Genomic DNA, 21,083 nt, shown 5'->3' on the forward strand with positions numbered 1-21,083 from the left:
GTGAAAATTAAATATGTCATGTCACAGGGTAACATTATAATAATTAGTTTAGTGAGTGCATGGAAATAAGAATTTGCAATTGTAAAATGTAAAATGTAAAATGAAAGATTTGGTTTATTTTATGGCAGTTAGTAACCAGAGTTACTGTTCAAGGGACTATAAAGACAGCTGCTCCCCCTCCACAGGTCAAAGTTTGAACTAAATTCTCATATACAATATGCTAGTGCAAGTATATAACAATTAGTTCAAACTTTGACCTGAGGAGGGCAGTAATACACTTAGCAGTGTCTACACTGCTGGAATTCTAATAGAGAAGAAGAAGAAGAGAGCTAAGTTGCGTCCCAAATGACGCACTATACACTATGCACTTATACACTATGTACTTGTGCACTATGCACTCATCCATGTAGTGCGTGAATTGTATAAAGTTATTTTGTCATTTAACATCGGAGTTTGATACCCTCTCCCCCTCCACTACGTAATTAAAGCTGCGACAGCTGAGTGCACGAAGTGTCCAACATCCCACAATTCATTTTTTCCGTTAATTTAGTGCATCACCCGGGTATTTAAAATGTACTTTTTATTTTTGGAATTTTCAGTGTGAGCGCACTACTCACACTATTTATACTTAAAAACTTCATAGAATAGTGCATAAGTACATCAATTGGGACGCAACTCTAGTTCAAGATGAGCATTTATGGTTAAAACGTATATTTATGGTATTTATGGTTGAAACGTAATTTTTTTTAGAAAATGAGTGATGGTTTCTCTAGATAAGACCCTTATTCCTTGTCTGGGATCGGGTAGAACACTTTGAAGCAGCAATGAAACTAATTTTGACCTTCAACTGTTTGGAGGCCATTGAAGTCCACTATATGGAGAAAAATCCTGGAATGTTTTCATCAAAAACCTTGCAAAATCTATATCATTATTATTATTATACATCAACAGACAAGGGGCCTGTTTCAATTTGGAGGTTCAACCAACTCTGAGTTAAAACTTGAACTCTGAGTTGACTTACTCTGAAACGGAAAACCCAGAGTTTCTCATTTCAGGGTTAACATACTCAGAGTTTTCACTTCACCTCCTTTCTGAAACAAGCCCCAGATCAGACTGAGAGACCTGCAAACACGTTTACGCTGATAACTACTTGGAAACAGCTTAAAAATCACAACAGAGCTGTAAATGATAATTTTTTTTTTCGTTTAAAAACAAACAAACAAACAAAAACTCAAACAACAACAACAAAAACACTACTGCTTGCTTGGGGAACTAATAATGTAAAGGAACGATATTGAAGCAGAAGAGACTAGCGACCGTATTTCCGTGTGACACCGGAAGTTAAAGGAATGACATTCTACTTCAGGACAAACACGAGACTGTCATGTTGAGTACAATGATGGGATCGGGCTGAATGATTGAGCTGCTGTGTTTTGTATGATAACTGTAAATAATAATAAAAATGACAGCGCTGACGTGTAGGTTTATTAGTCTTGCTGATGGTTTGCTAAGAGGAGCGCCAGTAATCGTTTGCCGAACTGGAGCAGCTCTGCAGAGGTATTTGATTACAGTTATTAACGTTAAAAACAGACTATTTTCATAAAAGAATGTAATCCCTAACTCAAGATCATATTCACATATACCATATATACTCGTTTAATAATTTGATATCAGTAATTTTGACTTTGAATTGTACAAATACACCAAATCTTATTATTTAGGAATTGCTCAGTAGTATCACATTTAACAACTACTAACGTTATGTAGTATCACTGTCAGTAGTATCTATTTTTTTAACGTGATTTTACGTACAATGCGTGACAGTTACCATCATGCCTCTGTGTTTTGTGTCTCTCAGCAGAACTCCTGTCATTCAGTGTGTAAGGACGCATCGGACGAACACATGGTGGGATGAACACCTCACAGAAGATAATGCTTCCTTTGTGAAGAAGATTATTACAGATGAATACCAACAACTGACCACAGACAAACTCAACCCCCTCAAGGATGAGCCGTGGCCCAGACATGAGTGGGAGGAAGGTGGGTTGCAATGCCACAAGTCTGGAGTATGTGGGTGTCATTTCCTCTCCGGTCCAAGAGGAGGCAGCGTGCTTGTGCTCAGTACAATGTTGCCAGATTGGAAATGTCCAAGCAAATTACCACAATAGATAAATAACTAGGTATACCTTAGTGGGAAGTTCTAAACTCATTTTCTATACTTTATTGCTAAACCGTTGACTTCAGCTTGAAAACAACTAACCTAAGTGCCGCGGCAAGAACATTAACTTGTGCTCTTGAGAGGGAGTCATTCTCCATGATGATTGGTAAAGAAGACGTAACATGAGATGAGATGGAAGACACCATGTGTAACACCACCTTCTCTTCACAATCATGATGGTAGATGTAGAATCTATAACTAGATCAATGAGTATAGAAGCCCTATATGATTACAACCAGGGTGCGATTTGTAGGGGGAATGGGGGGATTTCCCCCCTTCTGCTCTATGTATCCCTGCTGAATTATTTTTATCCCCGGTGGGGATAAATAAATATCCCCCCGGGTGATGCTACTTCACAAACCACCAACAGAGCACAAAATATCAAAAATAAAAATATTTTTTAAAACATCACCAAGTAAAACGCTGCGTTATATAGTCGACCACAACAAATGGGACACTTTTCAGACGCACATTCCAACTTCACCTCAGCGCCAGGTGCAAGTCAAACGAGCGCGGAAGGTGACAACGAAGGAACTTCAGTTGAACAACAGTGAACTGCGGTCAGATGAGATGTTGTCAGGCTATGTCAGTAAACCTCAGAAAAATTAACAACTGTCCATTCAGCCGTTGTACTGTGCTCATGGCGAGCACTCAAGAATTGCACACGCGAATCATATATGTAACTTTATTATATATGAAATAAAGCGAAAAAAAAAACTACAAGCATGCAACGTTGTTGTTCTGTTGTAAATTAAGTCATGAAATTACCAAACATGCGATTAAAGGGTTAGTTCACCCAAAAATGAAAATTCTGTCATTTATTACTTACCCTCATGCCATTCCACACCTGTAAGACCATCGTTAATCTTCAGAACACAAATTAAGATATTTTAGTTGAAATCCAATGCCTCAGTGAAGCCTTCATAGGGAGCAATGACATTTACTCTCTCAATATCCATAAAGGTACTAAAAACATATCTAAATCGGTTCATGTGAGTACAGTGGCTCAATGTTAATATTATAAATCGACGAGAATATTTTTGGAGTGCCAAAAAAAACGAAATAATGACTTATTTAGTGATGGCCGATTTCAAAACACTGCTTCATGAAGCATCGGAGCGTTATGAATCAGTGTATCGAATCAGCTGTTCGGAGCGCCAAAGTCACGTGATTTCAACCGTTGACAGTTTGACACGCGGTCTGAATCATGATTCGATACACTGATTCATAACGCTCCGATGCTCCATGAAGCAGTGTTTTGAAATCGGCCATCACTAAGTAAGTGGTTTTTTTTGGTGCACCAAAAAAAAAAACCCGTTGCTTTATATTATTAATATTGAACCACTGTACTCACATGAACAGATTTAAATATGTTTTTAGTACCTTTATGGATCTTGAGAGAGGAAATGTCATTGCTTCCTACGAAGGCCTCACTGAGCCATCGGATTTCAACTAAAATATCTTAATTTGTGTCTTATTTTAGGTCTTACAGGTGTGGAACGGCATGAGGGTGAGTAATAAATGACAGAATTTTCATTTTTGGGTTAACTAATCCTTTAAAGCTGCCTCAAATCTGTGCATGCATGTATGTATTTGTTGACATGGTTTTAAAGCGTTTGTTATCCAATTTGTTGGGCTTAAAATGTCTTAAAATGCAAATATGTACACCAGGGAAATCTAATTTTTCTCAGGGGAGCATGCTCCTGAACTACTTTTTGTGACCTAATCAATAACTACTGATTGATTTTTCATTCCTATCAGAAATTAAGAACTATTAGTTTCTTAAATCTCAAGGTTAAAACTGTGGTTTATGATTTATTTTCCAGGAAAAAAAAAAAAAGAAAAAACATCCCCCCTCTGGTTTTTTCACAAATCGCACCCTAATTACAACGACCATCGTTTGAAGTGTCACAAAATTCTTGAATTATTAAAAATTATGGGATTTTTTTAAATTATTGATGGTACCTCTTACAGAGGTCATAATTATCATACAAATATGATAATTATCATTTGACTGGCAATACTGGCTCAGTTGGGTTGTTTACATGGTTGCTTGATTGATACTTCAGTTTTTATGGTTGTATTGATTTGTAATCTGCATCTCTTTAGGGAGTCGAAGAGTCGGTCTTGTGGCTGTTAAACTTGGAATGATGCCCGTGTGGACCAAATCTGGAGAGAGACACGTGGTGACCATGCTACAGGTAAAGAGGATCAAGTTCGTCACTTAATTACAGAGGAGGAGATGACATCACGTCTATAGATCTTGTGTGTACAAGAAGTAAAAAAAAAAAAGTCAATTACAAACAAACAGTCTTCCTTCAGTTTTCAGGTTCAAAAGCCATTGCATTAAGTGAAGAAATTAAATAGTGTTATTGTAAAATTAATACACTTAAAATATACATACATACAGTGTGTACATATCAGGACATAATAAAAAATCATTTGGTCCTCAGCAGGTCTTGAAATTAACCTCAGATAAACAACAACACGTGACATATTACACAGTGTTATGTATTTAACAAAAATAAAGCCAAAATCAAGGAGCCATGTGTGACAAACTATGATTTAATTGCTTGTAGAACCACCTTTATCAGCAATAAATTGAAGTAATCATTTTCTGTATAACTTTATCAGTCTCTCACATCATTGTGGAGGAATTTTGGCCCTCCACAATGGCCCTTTACAACGTTGGTTCAGTTCATTGAGGTTTGTGGGCATCTGTTTATGCACGGCTCTCTTAAAGGTCCTCTAAGCGATGTCACATACAGCAAAAATCCCCCCACTATCCGATAGCTGCCTGTCCCCTGAACACACTGTAAAAAAACGCAGTCTCTGTAGTCGCCAAAAGCTCCGAAAACGGCAATAAAAACAAACTGGTGCAGCCTGGACCACAAAACATAATAAACATGTTCCAGCCAATAACCGACAAGAATGATTTTAAATGTGCGTTCATGACTGTTTCAGGAAGCACGGATGGGAGGGGAGGAGGAGGTCTAGCTAGCCTCTGATTTGTTTGACAACACTTCAAACGTCAACAGGAAGTTACTCCGCTCAGAATCGCTTAGATTCTGGTTGAGCTCTGGACACTGACTGGGCCAGTGTAACTCCTTGATTATGGCGGAATCATAATGCCATTAATGACCGAGCGCACAACTGATGCTTGTGCGCATAGTAAATCACTTCCGCGAGAGGATAACAGATCTACACACGAGGAAACGGGAGCCCGCGAGCTCATTTTAAACCCGCGCGCGCATGACATCTCCTCTGCTATGGAAAGCCAAAAGGGTCTGAATTTAGACCCTTTTGGCTTGCCATACTGTGCGCGCAGATCAAGCCCTCGCGTGCTCGGACACGAATCGCGGCACGCGCTTCATCACTTCCCACACTCGCGCTCGATCTTCTATTTCGCTCGCTCGAACACTTTTTATTTTTGACAGTCATGGGGCGGGATTTTACTTATTTCAGTGTAACCTCAAATGTCATTGGTCAATTCAGTTTTTCCGGAAGTCTGTTGTGATTGGACACCTGTTGTAAAACAATTAGATATGGCTTCATCAATGGACCAGATGCAAGTGGGTTAAACTTTATTTATTGACTGATTGATTGCATTATTATTATAATATGTCTTTACCAGATACTACATTAACTTGACTTGATTTATTATTATTTTTAAGGAGTTGTAGCTGCTGGGGAAAAATAAGAACACACAGTTATATTTGCTGTAGTTCACCGCTACATTATACTTCCACTAAACAGTATCTATGTTTTTACCCAGCCAAAATTATATCAGTTCTGAGAACTACAGAAATGTGAAAAGTGTCTATTAAATAGTTGACTATGATTCTAAATCCAAAATTGCTTTATGTGGCTTTGAATGAAAGATAAATCACTTGTTCATATCAGTAAGCAAGAGTTGTTGTGTAAGCTTTTTATCATTCTTTGTCAATTTAATATATTGTGAGGTTAATATATTTTCCATTAAATACAGTATAAAGGGGTTTCAGCACTTTGCCCCTTTGAAAAGTTGCAGTGAAAGTTAAGATACTGTACACAGTATGAATGATCATACCCCTCTGAAACCCAATTTAGAAATTAATCTTTATATCTAAGAAACATTTAATTTTCTTTTAGTTTTTTAATAACATTGTTCAGATGTGGTCAGGTGTACTCATTTATACTGTGCACTGTACTTACTTTGAACTTAAAGGGTTAGTTTACCCAAAAATGAAAATTCTGTCATTAAGTACTCACCCTCATGTCGTTCCAAACCCGTAAGACCTTCTTTCATTTTCAGAACACAAATTAAGATATTTTTGTTGAAATCCGATGGCTCAGTGAGGCCTTCATAGCCAGCAATGACATTTTCTCTCTCAAGATCCATAAAGGTACTAAAAACATATTTAAATCAGTTCATGTGAGTACAGTGGTTCAATATTAATATTATAAAGCGACAAGAATATTTTTTGCTGTGCCAAAAAAAACAAAATAACGACTTATTTAGTGATGGCCGATTTCAAAACACTGCTTCATGAAGCATCGGAGCGTTTGACTCTAGAGTACATTTGACTCTAGAATACTTTTGACTCTAGAATACTTTGCTATACAGAGGAGTTCATGGTCAACTTGCATCAATGAAAGGTGCCCAGGTTCTGTGGCTGCAAAACAAGCCAAAAACCCTCCACCACCGTGCTTGACAGTTAGTATGAGTATGGCCAAACATTTCCCCTTTGGTCTCGTCTCTCCATAGGACATTGTTCCAGAAGTCTTGTGGTTTATTCAGATGCAACTTTGCAAACCTAAGCCGTGCTGCTGTGTTCTTTTTAGAGGGAGGAAATCTTCTCTTGGCAACCCTTCCAAACATGCCATACTTGTTCAGTGTTTTTCTAATTGTACTGTCATTAACTTTAACATTTAACATGCTAACTAAGGCCTGTAGAGTATGTGTAGTTCTTGGTTTTTTTGCAGTTTCTTTGAGCAGTGCATGGTTTGACTTTGGGATGAATTTGCTGGGATGTCCACTCCTGGGAAGATTGGCAACTGTCTATTGAATGCTTTCCACTTGTGAATAATCTTTCTCACTGTAGAATGATGGACTTTAAATTGTTTGGAAATGTCCGTATAACCCTTCCTAAATTGATGGGCAGCAACAATTGCTTCATTAAGATCATTGCTGATGTACTGTTTTTATAAAGTTGGTCAGTCACACTTGCTAATGATCAAGGCATTTGATTAGCAGTGCCTGACTGCTACTTACCCTCTTAATTCCTATGGAAGCAGTAAGGGTGTACTTAGTTTGTCAATATGGCTTCTCTATTTTGGCCTAGTTTTTGTTAAATAAAACCATGACACTGTAAAATGTCATGTGTTGCTGTACATCTAAGGTTGTATTTATCTAATTTCAAGACCTGCCAAGGACCAGATGATTTTTTTTATAATGTCCTGATATGTAAAACCATAGTATTCAAAAGGGTGTCCTTTCTCTTTCACATGACTACATGCATACATGTGTGTGTATAATATAAATAATATATGAGTCAATGAAATATAAGAATTTTCGACAGGCCAATTTTAAAATACAAATAATAATAATATCTATTGAAATTGTTCAAACATTTAGAATGTTGTGTACACATAACATGCATAACTTTTTTTTTTTTTTTTTTTTTCCCCAAGTTCTCAGTAATTAAACTGGAAGTATTTGCAGTTTGTTTGAGATTCTGTAAAGAATGACCTTATATTTTTGCTCTATAACTTCAGTTACCTTCTTAAATGTAGTTTAAAACTTATTTTTCCTGTAAATCGCATAAAACTGATAAAAATGTTTTAAAAATACTATTCACTTAAGGATGCTGTATCAGTGATTCAGATTTCAGCCACATAAATAAGATATTTTATTTTTAATTGAATACAGTTATTGCAGTTATTGGTCGCAGCACATGATGTGTCGTCGCTCCAAATGACACGAAGACCTTACATTTAATTAAAAATCTATTTAAAGAGATCAATTAACAATCAGTTTTATACCAAAAATACATTTAAACCAGATTTTATTAAAATTTCACAGAATTTTCTAGAACACAAATTTTATACACTTTTTTTTTTTTTTTTATATATATATATATATATATAAAAAAAATCACATCGCAAAAAGTGCACCATTTAATTTAAGTTGATTTAAGTTGAAATTAATGAAATAATTCTTTAATTCATCAAGGACACATTTAAATTGATCTAAAGTGACAGTAAAGACATTTATAATTTTACAAAAGATTTTATTTCAAATAAATGCTGTTCTTTTGAACTTTCTATTCATCAAAAAATCCTAAAACATAAATATTTTTATAAAATGACCCAAATTGCATAAAAATCTATTCCAAATTATACTAAAATAAAGTACTTTATGTATATAAATTATCTATTTAATATAAATGCACAAAAACTGTCAATCTAGGACATATATCTATCATAGAAAACACTCTGCAGTGGTCGCACCACATGATATTTGGTCGCACCACATGACGTTTTCAAATTCAGTCAAAATTTACAGGCACAGAATAGGCCACCTAAATAAAACAAACTAGCTTCCCACAAAACGTCACTATGAAATTTGTAATGAAAGTATATATTTGCAGAAAAATAACTCGATATTCATTGTTTTTTTGAGGTCATACCACGTGATATCCAAATGTGGGAACTACATAACAGCCGTTAAAAAGAAGTTATTTTTTTCCAAATTTAAGACTGTTACAAACCTGTTCGCGGCTTCCATGGGTCCTTCGCAAATTGGTATATGATGCAACCTCCTGTCTTTGAATGGATTTCAACATGGATTTTCATAAAATGGACATCATCGGACAAAGTTTGTTTTGTATATTATGATAGAAATATAAATAGGAATGCTTTGCAGTTTTGTACAGGATTACAAAACATGTTGGAAATCATGCCAATTAGTGCAGAAAATTATAACTAATAACTAATTATAAACTAATAATTTCAGAGACATTTCAAGAAACAGAAGTTATAGCCAGACGGTTGCACCACATGATATTTTGACACTTTAAATAACAAAAATTACAAATTACTTATGTTTTTTGAAAAGTTAAAGTGATTGCACAGGAGAGGTACTACATATATATATATATATATATATTATTTAATGCATTTAAGCCAAATTTTAACTGAGAAAAAAATGCAACTGGACAGAAAATTCATGTCATTGACATATATATATATATATATAATTTATTTAATATATATAATTTATATTTATTTCAAAAAGTCTCATCAGAAGTTTCTCTGGCAGTCATTCAAACTATTTTTTTTTTTTTTATATATTGAAAATAACCTGATAACAATTTTATCACATCCACATCTCTCTCAGGTGCAGGACTGTCATGTGGTGAAACATCTGTCCAAGGAAGAGTATAATGGGCACACAGCAGCTCTGATCGTGGGTGGAAAAAATGTCTCTCCGTTGCATGTGAGTAAGAAACGTATAACGTTTTTTCCAGTAAGATTGCTCTTATCCACACACACTCTCCCCCTCATAACGAACCCTTGTCTCTTCACCTTTCTGGTGATCCTTGACCTCTCTGAGGTGGAACAGAATAATAGACTAGAGCTTTTCTGTTTCTGTGGAGAGGGAGTATAATAAGTCCTGAAGAGCTCCTGGAGAAAAATTTCAGAGTAGAGGTCACCTTTATTTATATATATATATATATATATATATATATATATATATATATATATATATATATATATATATATATATGTGTATGTGTATGTGTATGTGTATGTGTATGTGTATGTGTATGTGTATGTGTATGTGTGTGTGTGTGTGTGTGTGTGTGCACACATGTTAGGGAAAATTTAATTGGGAAACCAGGACTTCTCGTCTCTTGTATAACTATTCTTCTCTTGCCCCTCTCTCTCACTTGTCTTTCTCTATTAGTGAAACTGTTGGTGCTGGAAAAGAAACAAAATGTGCATGTGATGAAGGGGAAGATTTTGTAAAACTGCTAAAATATAAAAGTCTATGGAATTTGTAATAAAAAAAAAAAACTTAGGTTGGTGTCCTTTTTTTTGGGGGGGATGGGCAGTAAGCTAGTGTTTGTCTGTATTTGACAGCTGCCACAAAGTGCTGCTTGAAGTGTAATTGTCAATTGTCCTGACCTTCAGTCTGAGCTTTGAGTCTCTTTGCTGTCAACCAACTCCCAAAACACAGCAAAGCTGTTTGGGTTTAATCTATTCTCTTTTTCTTCTCCCTTTCTCCTTTTTTAAGGATTATATAAGTTAGTAAATCACTTGAAGCAACTGAAAGTCAATCTGTCTTTCTCTCAGAGGCCAGAGGGATATTTAGAGATTTTCCGGAATGCAGGAGTTCCTCCCAAACAGAAACTCACCACATTTTGTGTGTCAGACAATGCCATCATCAAACCAGGTAACTTCACCTGTCAGAACTCTTTACTTATTGCCAGATAAAGAATAAAGTTTTTTCAGCTGTATACCTTTTAATTAAATTTTTTAGTAAATAAACCTTATGATGTTTGTGGTTTAAACCATATGACGTGTGTTCATGTTTTGTTTCTTTTTCATTTCTGCTTTGTATTTTTTGTTTTATCTAGGCACTCCTCTCTATGCAGCTCACTTCCGCCCAGGACAATATGTGGACGTCACAGCGAAAACGTGAGTCAAATATAACCGCACACAGAGCACCTTGAGATTCTTAAAAATGTAATTTTCTTATATAGCCAAGCTTAAAGGGCACCTATTATGCCCCTTTTTACAAGATGTAATATTGGTCTTGGGTGTCCCCAGAATGTATTTGTGAAGTTTCAGCACAAAATACCCCACAGTTAATTTATTATAACCATTTGAAAATGTCATTTTTGGGGCCTGTTTTAAAAAGAGCTGTTTTGGTGTGTACCACTTTAAATATAAATGAGCTGCATATCCCCGCCCTGCCTTTGGATGAGGGCGTAACTTGCATACCTATGGCAATAAACAGTCGGTAGAAGCAGAATGGCTGAGAATGAGAGACCCGCTGTTTTGTATGTTATTCAGCCGTACATGTTTGAACCGGAATCAGACCCAGATGATGAAGAGACTCCGGCAGAAGAAACACAATTGAGAACGGAGCAGGACGTCTCTGAATGGTTATTTGATACATTTATGTACTTATAGAGTTTTAATCGCGTCCCCTTTGCAATTATGGATGTGTAACACACACACTGTGATAACGTTCGCACATTTTTTTGAAACTACAAACACAAATACTGTGATAACGTTTGCTAAGTACGTTAGATACACACTATACAAACAAGGTTTAAATTATATACACAGACATTCTACGACGACGACAACAACTTTAGACGCATTTGTTATTGAATTGGCTGACATCGACTGAAATGACTATTTGCTCAAAAAACATTAAATACACTTACTTCTTCTGGAGGTGACGTTGGATCGCGAACAGTAGGCAACGATCCACACTTGAGGATTAACTTTGAAGCAAGACCTGCTTTGAATTGACCCTCGTTCTCAAAACAGTCAGTCAAAAAATGATTAGCGCAAACATAAACATATTTTGGAATTTTGAGTGGAGCCTTTCCTTCGTAAATAAAATCCATCCACTGCGTTTTCAGTGGCTCTGATGTCGGAAGTAAGTAAAACCTACTATGTTCATTATTACATCCCACAACAGAACACCGGCTGTCGTTGAAACAATGGAGGATGGTTGACAGATCACCGACGGCGGGGTCTATGCCAAAACCACGTGGGTGGGGCTTAGCGCAATTCTACGTCACACTGAGAGCAATCTTAGAACAGGGCGTTCTGAGACAGTGCTTATGAATTATTGAGATTGTAAAAAAAACACTGGGTGGATTTTTCTCATTCTAGGGTGGTTTTGCTCACACACTGCCAACACACATTTATGGTCAAACACCATGTAAAAGTGAATTTTGCATAATAGGTGCCCTTTAATATGCAGAGACTATAAAACTATAAATAATCCATTTGTAGATTCATCCCACCTTTAAACACTGTGGCTCTATGAAAAAATGTTTGTTTGACCAACCCGGCATAGTAACATTGGCTCAACCAGTGGCATGAGTTTGGGATGGGAATCTCTTGTCTGTTCGAGCGGAATGTATCTGTCATTATTTTTTGAATTTCCATTTAGTGATTCTAACATGCATGATGTTTAATTTTTTTATTGGCTGATGATTAAACCAACACCAGATATTGTTCTTTGGCTTCATTCTTAGATTAATTTTTAATTAAAGTTTTGCTGCAGAAATGTTTTTACACTCTGACTTAAATGGCATTTTCTGACTTAGATGCATTTTTCAAATGCTGACAGAAAATTTGATTGACTGATATTTTAGTCAGCGGAAGTGTGCATCCTCCTGTCCCAAATGGGAGTGCCTGGTCTCTCTCTTTCCCTTTCACACCCTCCCTTCCTCCATCCATATAATTTAAACAGCCTCATCTTCTCATCAAATAATGAGTGTGTAAATCTCAGGGAGCGAGTGCCAGGGCCGGCTGAGAGTCACTTCAGCTCTTTCTGTGGTAGATTAGCCTGAGATTTCCTTTCTAAACAGATTTACACTTGATCACTTGATTATATATGAGAGAAAGGCCTTTGAGAAACCACAGAGAGACTTTCTCTAGCCTGTAGGTCATTGATAAAAGAGCAGTAAATGTCAAGAAAAGTCACCTTTATATAGCGCTTTATACAATCCAGATTGTTTCAATGCAGCTATACGGTGATAAGAGAAAAATGATTTAATGACGTCCATGGGAATTCACAGTAATTCATTGTGATTTTTCAATTTGAATAATAGAAAGGAACCATTCTCTAAAATACTTCACAATATGTGCAATTGTTCATTTTAAAGGGGACCTTTTAAAGATGTAATATAAATCTCTGGTGTCTCCAGAATGTGCCCGTTTCAATTTCAGCTCAAATTACCCCACAGATCATTTATTATACCATGCTGTAATTGCCCCTTTTTGGGTGGAAGCTAAAACATGTTGTTTTTATGTGTGTATCTTTAAATGCAAAATAAGCTGCTGCAGAAAATTACTCACTGCTCTTGATTGAATAACTTTAGTAGCTTTAATAAGAATCAATTTCTTACTTGAATGCTGCTTTTAAATGCTTTAGCAAGGACATAAACGTGGCGGACGGTGACTCACTCAGGGGAGAAGTTAAGATAATAGGGCCGATTCCATTGCCAGTCGTGGTAGAGGTCTGCACAGGCTTTAACACAATTCGTTTGCAATAAGACAAACCAGATTCAAATTGCCCGGCAAATTCGTAAAGCAAAGAAAAATCATTTCTAGCTGATCAACATTATGAAAACTGGTAAAACCTTTAGGAACTTCAAAAGATAAAACAGCGAAATTCCTAATATTCCAATATTTCCAAATTATGTTCATTTTCATAGAGCGGGCCAATATCGTGATGATTATTTAAAATCAATCGAGAGAAGCAGATATCATTATCGTGATAAAATACGATTAATCGTGCAGCCCTAATTTAATTTAATTTGACTTGACATTTGATATTCAACAGTATCCTTGACATTTATTCAACAGTGCTTTTGATCTGCCTGCATTGACACTATTCTTTAAAAGGAAAAATTATATACCAATTATCAATGTAAAGCTGCTTTGACACAATCTGCATTGTAAAAAGCGCTATATAAATGAAGGTGACTTGACTTGACTTTAAACTGAGGCCCGAACCCAGCCCGTACCCGAGATCATTTGACCCGAACCCGAAATCCATTGTTATAGAGATGTACCATTCTTGCTATCCTACACTGCACGTAACCGCTGAGCTATTTATTGGTGGAATGACCGGATCATATCGTACAACGTTTAAATAGACAGAAACATCAGGCTAGTAGTAGAAAAGACGCACAGAAGCCATTTGACATGCTATCGCGCTTCATTTCATTCTTCACTTAGTCATGTATCGTACAATGTACAATGTCAAAAGTAGGCTGTAAACAAAGCTGATATCTGAGACACGCAAGAGAAACGCAGCTATTTGATTTACGAACGCGCTTGGCTCATTTCATTCATAGAGTTTACACTTATTCATCTATGATATCATACAATGTTTAAAACATATAAATTTATCAAATGATGTAGTATTTTACAGTAGACCTACTCTTGACAAAGCTCTGATTTCTGAGACACTATAGACTGCAGCGCGGTTATTTGATTTGTGGCTGCTCTCAGTAGTCATTCACTTCACACACATTATTGTGATTTTAGTGGCTTGTGTATAATTGTGATATCCCCTGGCTCACCTGTTATTCGGGAGAATTCGTTGTGCTGCTTTCCCTGCATCAATTGGCACTGTAATAAGTTTTTCCTCAGTAATTGTTTGCCTTATCGCACTCATAGGTTTGAGTGTCATGTGCCTTGTTGTGACCAAAAGAGTGTGCGAAAGCAGGAGCACATGCACAAAACAGTGAATATCTAAATGTGAATTAGAAATGTGCTCCCACTCTCGCACGCTCTTTCGAGCACAACACAGAAGATGCCACACAAGGCTTATACAACAGCCTATATAGTTTTTCTCAGTTACCGACCCGAAGCTATTCATGAAACCTTAACCCAAAACCTGCGAGTTCTTCAGGGCCCGTCGGGCTCGGGTTAGGTTGCAGAAGTCGTGGGCAAGGCCTCTTACATTGTGACGTCACAATGTATAGCATTCTTGAATGGCTCATTTTGAGACACTAGCCCTTTCTCAGTATGCATTCTTGTCTGTACTTGTGTTTCTTGAAACGTCATCAGTCGCTGCCTAAGGACTGTTCCAATTCAAAGTTCACATCAGATGTGATGTGTTGTTGCTCCGCCCCTTTTATCGAGGATGCATCAGGAGGTGACTTATGCGAACGTGAAACAGCCAGGTATCCCAGAATGCATCTTGCACTAGCCAGCAAGCTTCAATAATGCAAAACCTGCATATTTTTAAAAATACTTTGCTATTGTGTCATGAAATGTAGTTTTAAGACTTTTTCAGGTGAGAATGTAGATCGTTTAAAGCTCAAATCTGTGCTTTATATATAAAAATAGTGCCTATAAGTTGCTTCTACATTTTCAGAGTTGTGAGATCGAGGCGTTCACCAGGCACTCGGTGCTCATTTACCTCTGTTGAGAACAGCCTTACCTCAGCTAGTCCTTCTGACATTTTACACTAACTCTGATGTCTCTTTAATTGTTTAATATAAGATATAATTCATCTTGCATATATCTAATGGGCAATCTTTGGTCTCATGAATCTATTATTTGTTTCTGGGCATATTGTTTTGGCTGAAGGCAAAGTTAAGTTTCATAACTTTATATATTTATATACCGTTGTACTAGAGCGCTGACTTTGTATATTTGACTGAATTGTTTGTCTTTATTTACTGTTGTACAGCTTCTTATACTTTTATTCTTATATCTTTATCATAGCTATTATCGTTCTTTAACACTGACATTTAAGAAAAAGTGACAGGGTTTTATGTCGTATTTCACTTTATTATACATATAGGGCTACATACAGCGTAGATAATCAGAGTATATATAAACATACTGCCTGAATCACATTAATGTTTAATATTTTGTTTTTAGTATCATATTTCATTTTATTGTAAAGACAGTGAGAATAACCAGGTAACCAAGTTGCCAAGTTTGTACTCAAGTTGAACTTGCCAAGTCTGAACTGCCAAGGATGCAACTTTGCATACTTGGTATTGAGAAAAAGCCAACTGTTTCTGATATTTGGGGTGGATGGATTTTTACCATAATAGGGTGGTTGTGTGCACAATGTGAACACATAATTATGTTCAAAAACAATGTAAAAGTGAATTTTGGATATAAATTAAGGGTCCCTTTAAGAGTGCCACTAGTGTAACCAAATGGAATTACAAAAATATTGATTGTTTTCAAACTGGTTTCCTGAACATTCCTGAATAAGTCATATAAACGGATAGTCCCGCCCCAAACTCGGGTCATTAGTTGATTCAATCTCAAACTGGTTGGGGTGCTCAAAGAAACAGATCAATGATTTGATGGCACCAAAGTGTTTAGGCTGATGCAACAAATGACTTCTATTTCTTTCTGAATATTAAGCTGGAAAAGGATGAAGTATTTTAACATTGAAAGAAATTATACCCATCACCTTTATTGAAGAGAGCCTTGCTTCAAAGAACTCTTGATTTATCATAGCGTCTGAGTCGTGTCAGCCCTATTTCACGCCTGAGATCCTGCCTATCTGCAGCTCCATCCACATATCTCTTATGTTGTTACACAGCGTATAATGACTGAATGTTCTGTTTACATCTTTACTGCATTGAACTGTTGGTCTTTTTAATTGTAGAATTGGCAAGGGTTTTCAGGGAGTGATGAAGCGTTGGGGGTTCAAGGGTCAACCAGCTTCCCATGGACAAACTAAAACGCACAGGAGGCCAGGCGCTCTCGGGCCGGGAGGGGTGAGTGTTTTTATTTCTGTAGTTGTAGAGTGTCACTTAATGCTTAATATCTACTGTTAAAAAGTTTGGGGTCACTAAGATATTGTTTTAAAGAAATAACTTTTGTTCAGCAAGTATGCATTAAATTGATCAAAAGTGACAGTAACAGATTTTACTAAAAATATTTTAAATAAAAGATGTTCTTTTGAACTTTATGATTCTATTCATCATAGAATCCTGACATCAGCATTAGAATTAAAAATAATAAAATATATATATATATATATATATACAATTGTGCTCAAAAGTTTACATACCCCTTGCAGAATCTACAAATTAATTTTTAGTAAAGTTTAGTACTGTCCTGAATAAGATATTTTGCATAAAAGATGTTTACATATAGTCAAAAAATAGCTGAATTTATAAAAATGACCCGTTCAGAAATGTACATACCCTTGATTCTTAATACTGTGTGTGGTTACCTGGATGATCCACAGCTGTTTTTATGTTTTGTGATGGTTGTTCATGAGTATCTTGTTTATCCTAAACTGTTAAACTGCCCAACATTCTTCAGAAAAGTCCTCCAGGTCCTGCAAATTCTTCAGTTTTCCAGCATCTTCTGTATATTTGAACCCTTTCCAGCAGTGGATTTTGAGATCCGTCTTTTCACACTGAAGATGACTGAGGGACTCAAACACAACTATTAAAAAAGATTCAAACATTCACTGATGCTACAGAAGAAAACATGATGCATTTAGAACCAGGGTGTAAAAACTTTTGAACAAGATGAAGATGTCCAAATTTCTTATTTTGTTTAAATGTCTAATTCTTTCATTTAGCACTGCCCATCGGAAGCTACAGAAGATACTCGCATGTTTCCCGGAAGACAAATTAAGTAACATTTATCTTGATATTCAAATTCAAAAAGTTATCACCCCCCAGCTCTTAATGCACTGTGTTTCCTTCTGGAGCATCATTGAATGTTTGAATCATTTTAATAGTTGTGTTTGAGACCCTCAATTGTCCTTTGGGTGAAAAGATGGATCTCAAAATCACAGTCACTCCTGGAAAGGGTTCAAATAAGCAAAAGATGCTGGAAAACTGAAGAATTTGCAGGATCTGGAGGGTTTTTCTGAAGAATGTTGGTCAGTTTAACTGTTCAGGACAAACGAGATTCATGAACAACCATCACAAAACATAAAAACAGTTGTGGATCATCCAGGTAATCACACACAGTATTAAGAATCAAGGGTTTGTACATTTTTGAATGGGTCATTTTTATAAATTCAGCTATTTTTTTTTACTATATGTAAACATCTTTTGTGCAAAATATCTTATTCAGGACAGTACTAAATAAAAAAGAACACACATTTTGCATGATCCCTCTTATTTTTTCAGATTCTGCAAGGGGTATGTAAATTTGAGCACAACTGTATATATAATGCTTATATGATTTATGAAGGATCATGTGACACTGAAGACTGGAAGTAATGATACAGGACTAGGGTATATGTCGAACTTCACATGACCAAACCGGAAAACTGGTCTCATTGCATCCGCTTGTCAGAGAAAGTGTTAACAGCAGTATGAACTGACTGCATATCTGTGGACGTTAATCGGCAAAACTACCTAGTTCACATTGTTATAGGTGTTTTCAATATCTAAACATTAGTGTGAAGAAGAAAAATGAAAAAAGCTTTTTAATATCAATCTGCATATGCGGAGGACATCAGTTATGCTCATCTTTGCTCGGTTCTTTTAAGTTATCTTGAACAAAACAGCTCATTTTTTTCATGAAGCACATACAAAAGACCTAAACCAGAAGCGATCTGATCTGTTTTACAGAATGGTAAAGATATAAAAAATGATTAAAAATAAATAGATAATGAGTTTCTGCAGTTGTACCTGTTTTATAAAGCATCTTTTTTTTGTAATCAAAATGTAGATCAATGTCTAATATTGGCCTATATATTGCTTTCAAAATACTATGTATGTATTCATGGATAATCAGTATCTGCTAAAATTTCCATAATGCATTCATCAGTGCACTCATTTTTTCCCCCTGTTGATCTAAGATGGATCTGTAAAAACAGAGACTGCCGTTCAATCCCGATTGAACATTTTGTCACAGAGATGCTAGGAACTGATTGAATTTCTTCTCAGGAACACAATATATTGCTCTCACTGAATTTTTTTCAGATTTTGAAGCACTTTCTCTGAGAGGTTTCACGTCAGTCATTTCAGATAGCCATAACTGTCCGGCATGGTCCCTCAAGAGTTTAGTGTGACCTCAGCGTGACCTTTGAATGGTTAATGGATGAGTTGAGTAATATGTATTCTCACCATCAGGATCCAGCGAAAGTTTTCAAAGGAAAGAAGATGCCAGGCAGGATGGGAAACATATACGACACTGTTCATGGATTGAAGGTACATCGATGAGATTGCACAAAATGCCTTTTTATATCTTTTAGAGATTGTTTGTATCCAAATATGTTGCTCAGTGTTATCATTTGTCCATAATCCAAATGCATGTTCTGCTGATCCTACTTCTCTGCATTGCACTGTGCAGTTTAAATGCTGCATTGCAGATTTAGGGTAGCATACACACATTTTGTTGTATATTTTTTGCACTCAAACGAATTGAATTGATTTATTACAAAGTAAGCACAATTTCAAAGTTCAACTGTATCATAATATCTTGTGCTTAAAAGGCACCTCTGCTGCAAAGTCACCCGGTGTCACAGTGAGAAAAGTCATGTGTGAGCATTTGTAGTTTCACTAAGGTCTTTTCTCTGGCAGATATGGAGGGTGAACACCAAGTATAACGTCCTCTACGTCAACGGTTCTGTACCGGGTCACCGCAACTGTCTCGTTAAGGTAAAATGCGTCACAAATACTCAAACTCTCAAGTATGCCAAGTCTCAAGCATAGGTAGAATATCTTTTTGAAGGTGAAGGATCTTCTCCATCTTTGCTTTCATCTTCTTTGCTTCTTTCTTCACTTTCAGCAACATTTAGCTAATGAAGAGTTATGTACTGTACGGTCCATGCCAGCACTAGCACTGACCTTAACACGGTAGCGCACAGTCTGAGTGATTCATCTATATCAATGCACAGAGGCAATTGTGTGTGCAAAGTGCATCAGTGAATCGATCATATGTAGTCAGCGTTTTGTCTCATAGAGTTTGCTTGCATACACATTTAACCGAAAGTTGAACTATCTCAAAGTTATTCAGCAACTATACTGCACTCGATCATAGTACTTAGTCGAGTGTAGTAAAAACAGCATTATAATCTTGATTAAGAGGCAACGTTCTTCTCCAGTTGTCTAAACATTGTGCTTGCGTTCGCTCCATCAGGTCAGGGACACAGTTCTGCCCACTCGGTTTGAGAAGAACAAGAACCCGCCGTTCCCCACGTTCTTTGTTGATGGAGACGAAGAGCTCCCTGAAGACCTCTACGATGAGGACATGTTCCAGTTTGGGGAGCCCATGCCTGAATGAGGTTGTGATCCCACAAGTCTTCTTGCTTATGCTGGTTTAAAGGGCAGGGGCATGACGTGACCCTTGATCATCAGGGTCTTTCATCTAGTGGATTCAGCCTTGCTGAGCCGAAAGACTTTTAAAGAAGTGATTTTGTCAAGTACACACATTCTGGTACAGAGTAAACTCTGTATGAACAACTGGATCATGTTAAAGTGTCAAGCGCAGTTGTGTATTTAAACAATAAATTCTGTTTGATATAATCTCTGCATTTCTTGTATTTTCATATGTTATAGCAATAAAATACACAGACACACACATATATAATTCACTTAAATATTACTAATAAAATGATTCACTTAAATATTAATAATAATATGATTGAGGCTAAGAGTTTGGAATTAAAGAAATACAGAGAATAATACATTTGACAATCAATGGTAAAACTCAATACTCAACATTAATACTGAAACTAAACAAACTAAACCCATGTAGTCAATAATTTTATCTCTTAAAACTCATTTCTGATCACCAGAATGACACATTTAAATGTTTTTTTGCCTTTGTGCCTTATCTTAATGCCTTAAAATAGCTTGAATGTAACTCTACACCCTTGCCGCATTTAATACACAGGGGGTGCTTCTCAATATCCTTCCTCAATTCCTCGCTCCTCCGTCCTCCTTCCTATGACCCGGAAACCGATCGAGCTCAGCCATCTTGAAGGACATCTCAGTTCTCTAATTGCACAGCAAGGAGGAACGAGGAGTGAGGAGGCTTCCCGAGGAGTTATGAGCGAGGATACGCAGCTGCATCCTTTGCGGAAGTCTTTCTCGCCGAGAAACCTGACGCATGCATAAATTCTCCTCCTCCTTCATATCTGTCACAATAATTTAAAGAGAAAATACAA

General features: G+C 36.4%; 1 protein-coding gene across 2 annotated transcripts; it reads left to right on the forward strand.

Annotated features, from left to right (window-relative positions):
- The first annotated feature begins 1,340 nt into the window (after positions 1-1,340).
- Positions 1,341-20,424, forward strand: mrpl3 (mitochondrial ribosomal protein L3). 2 transcript variants are annotated; one of them, XM_067361425.1, is made up of 10 exons: positions 1,341-1,557; positions 1,859-2,040; positions 4,328-4,419; positions 9,600-9,698; positions 10,559-10,658; positions 10,843-10,903; positions 16,605-16,716; positions 19,045-19,122; positions 19,495-19,572; positions 20,054-20,424. In XM_067361425.1, the coding sequence occupies exons 1-10, from the start codon at positions 1,463-1,465 to the stop codon at positions 20,195-20,197; spliced, it is 1,041 nt and encodes a 346-aa protein (XP_067217526.1). In that variant the 5' UTR covers positions 1,341-1,462; the 3' UTR covers positions 20,198-20,424. The 2 variants fall into 2 exon arrangements, with proteins under 2 accessions (XP_067217526.1, XP_067217527.1); XM_067361426.1 differs by having other exon boundaries at positions 1,862-2,040.
- The last annotated feature ends 659 nt before the right edge of the window (positions 20,425-21,083 follow it).

The sequence above is a fragment of the Chanodichthys erythropterus genome, chromosome 15, assembly GCF_024489055.1.
Source record: "Chanodichthys erythropterus isolate Z2021 chromosome 15, ASM2448905v1, whole genome shotgun sequence".
NCBI lineage: Eukaryota > Metazoa > Chordata > Actinopteri > Cypriniformes > Xenocyprididae > Chanodichthys > Chanodichthys erythropterus.

What these genes read in the sequence shown, in the direction of transcription:
- mrpl3 (XM_067361425.1), top strand. Translation starts at nt 1,463, where the DNA reads ATGACAGCGCTGACGTGTAGGTTTATTAGTCTTGCTGATGGTTTGCTA. An exon ending in AAAATGTCTCTCCGTTGCAT is followed by an intron (nt 9,699 to 10,558) that starts GTGAGTAAGAAA and finishes TCTTTCTCTCAG; the next exon opens with AGGCCAGAGGGATATTTAGA. An exon ending in CAATGCCATCATCAAACCAG is followed by an intron (nt 10,659 to 10,842) that starts GTAACTTCACCT and finishes TGTTTTATCTAG; the next exon opens with GCACTCCTCTCTATGCAGCT.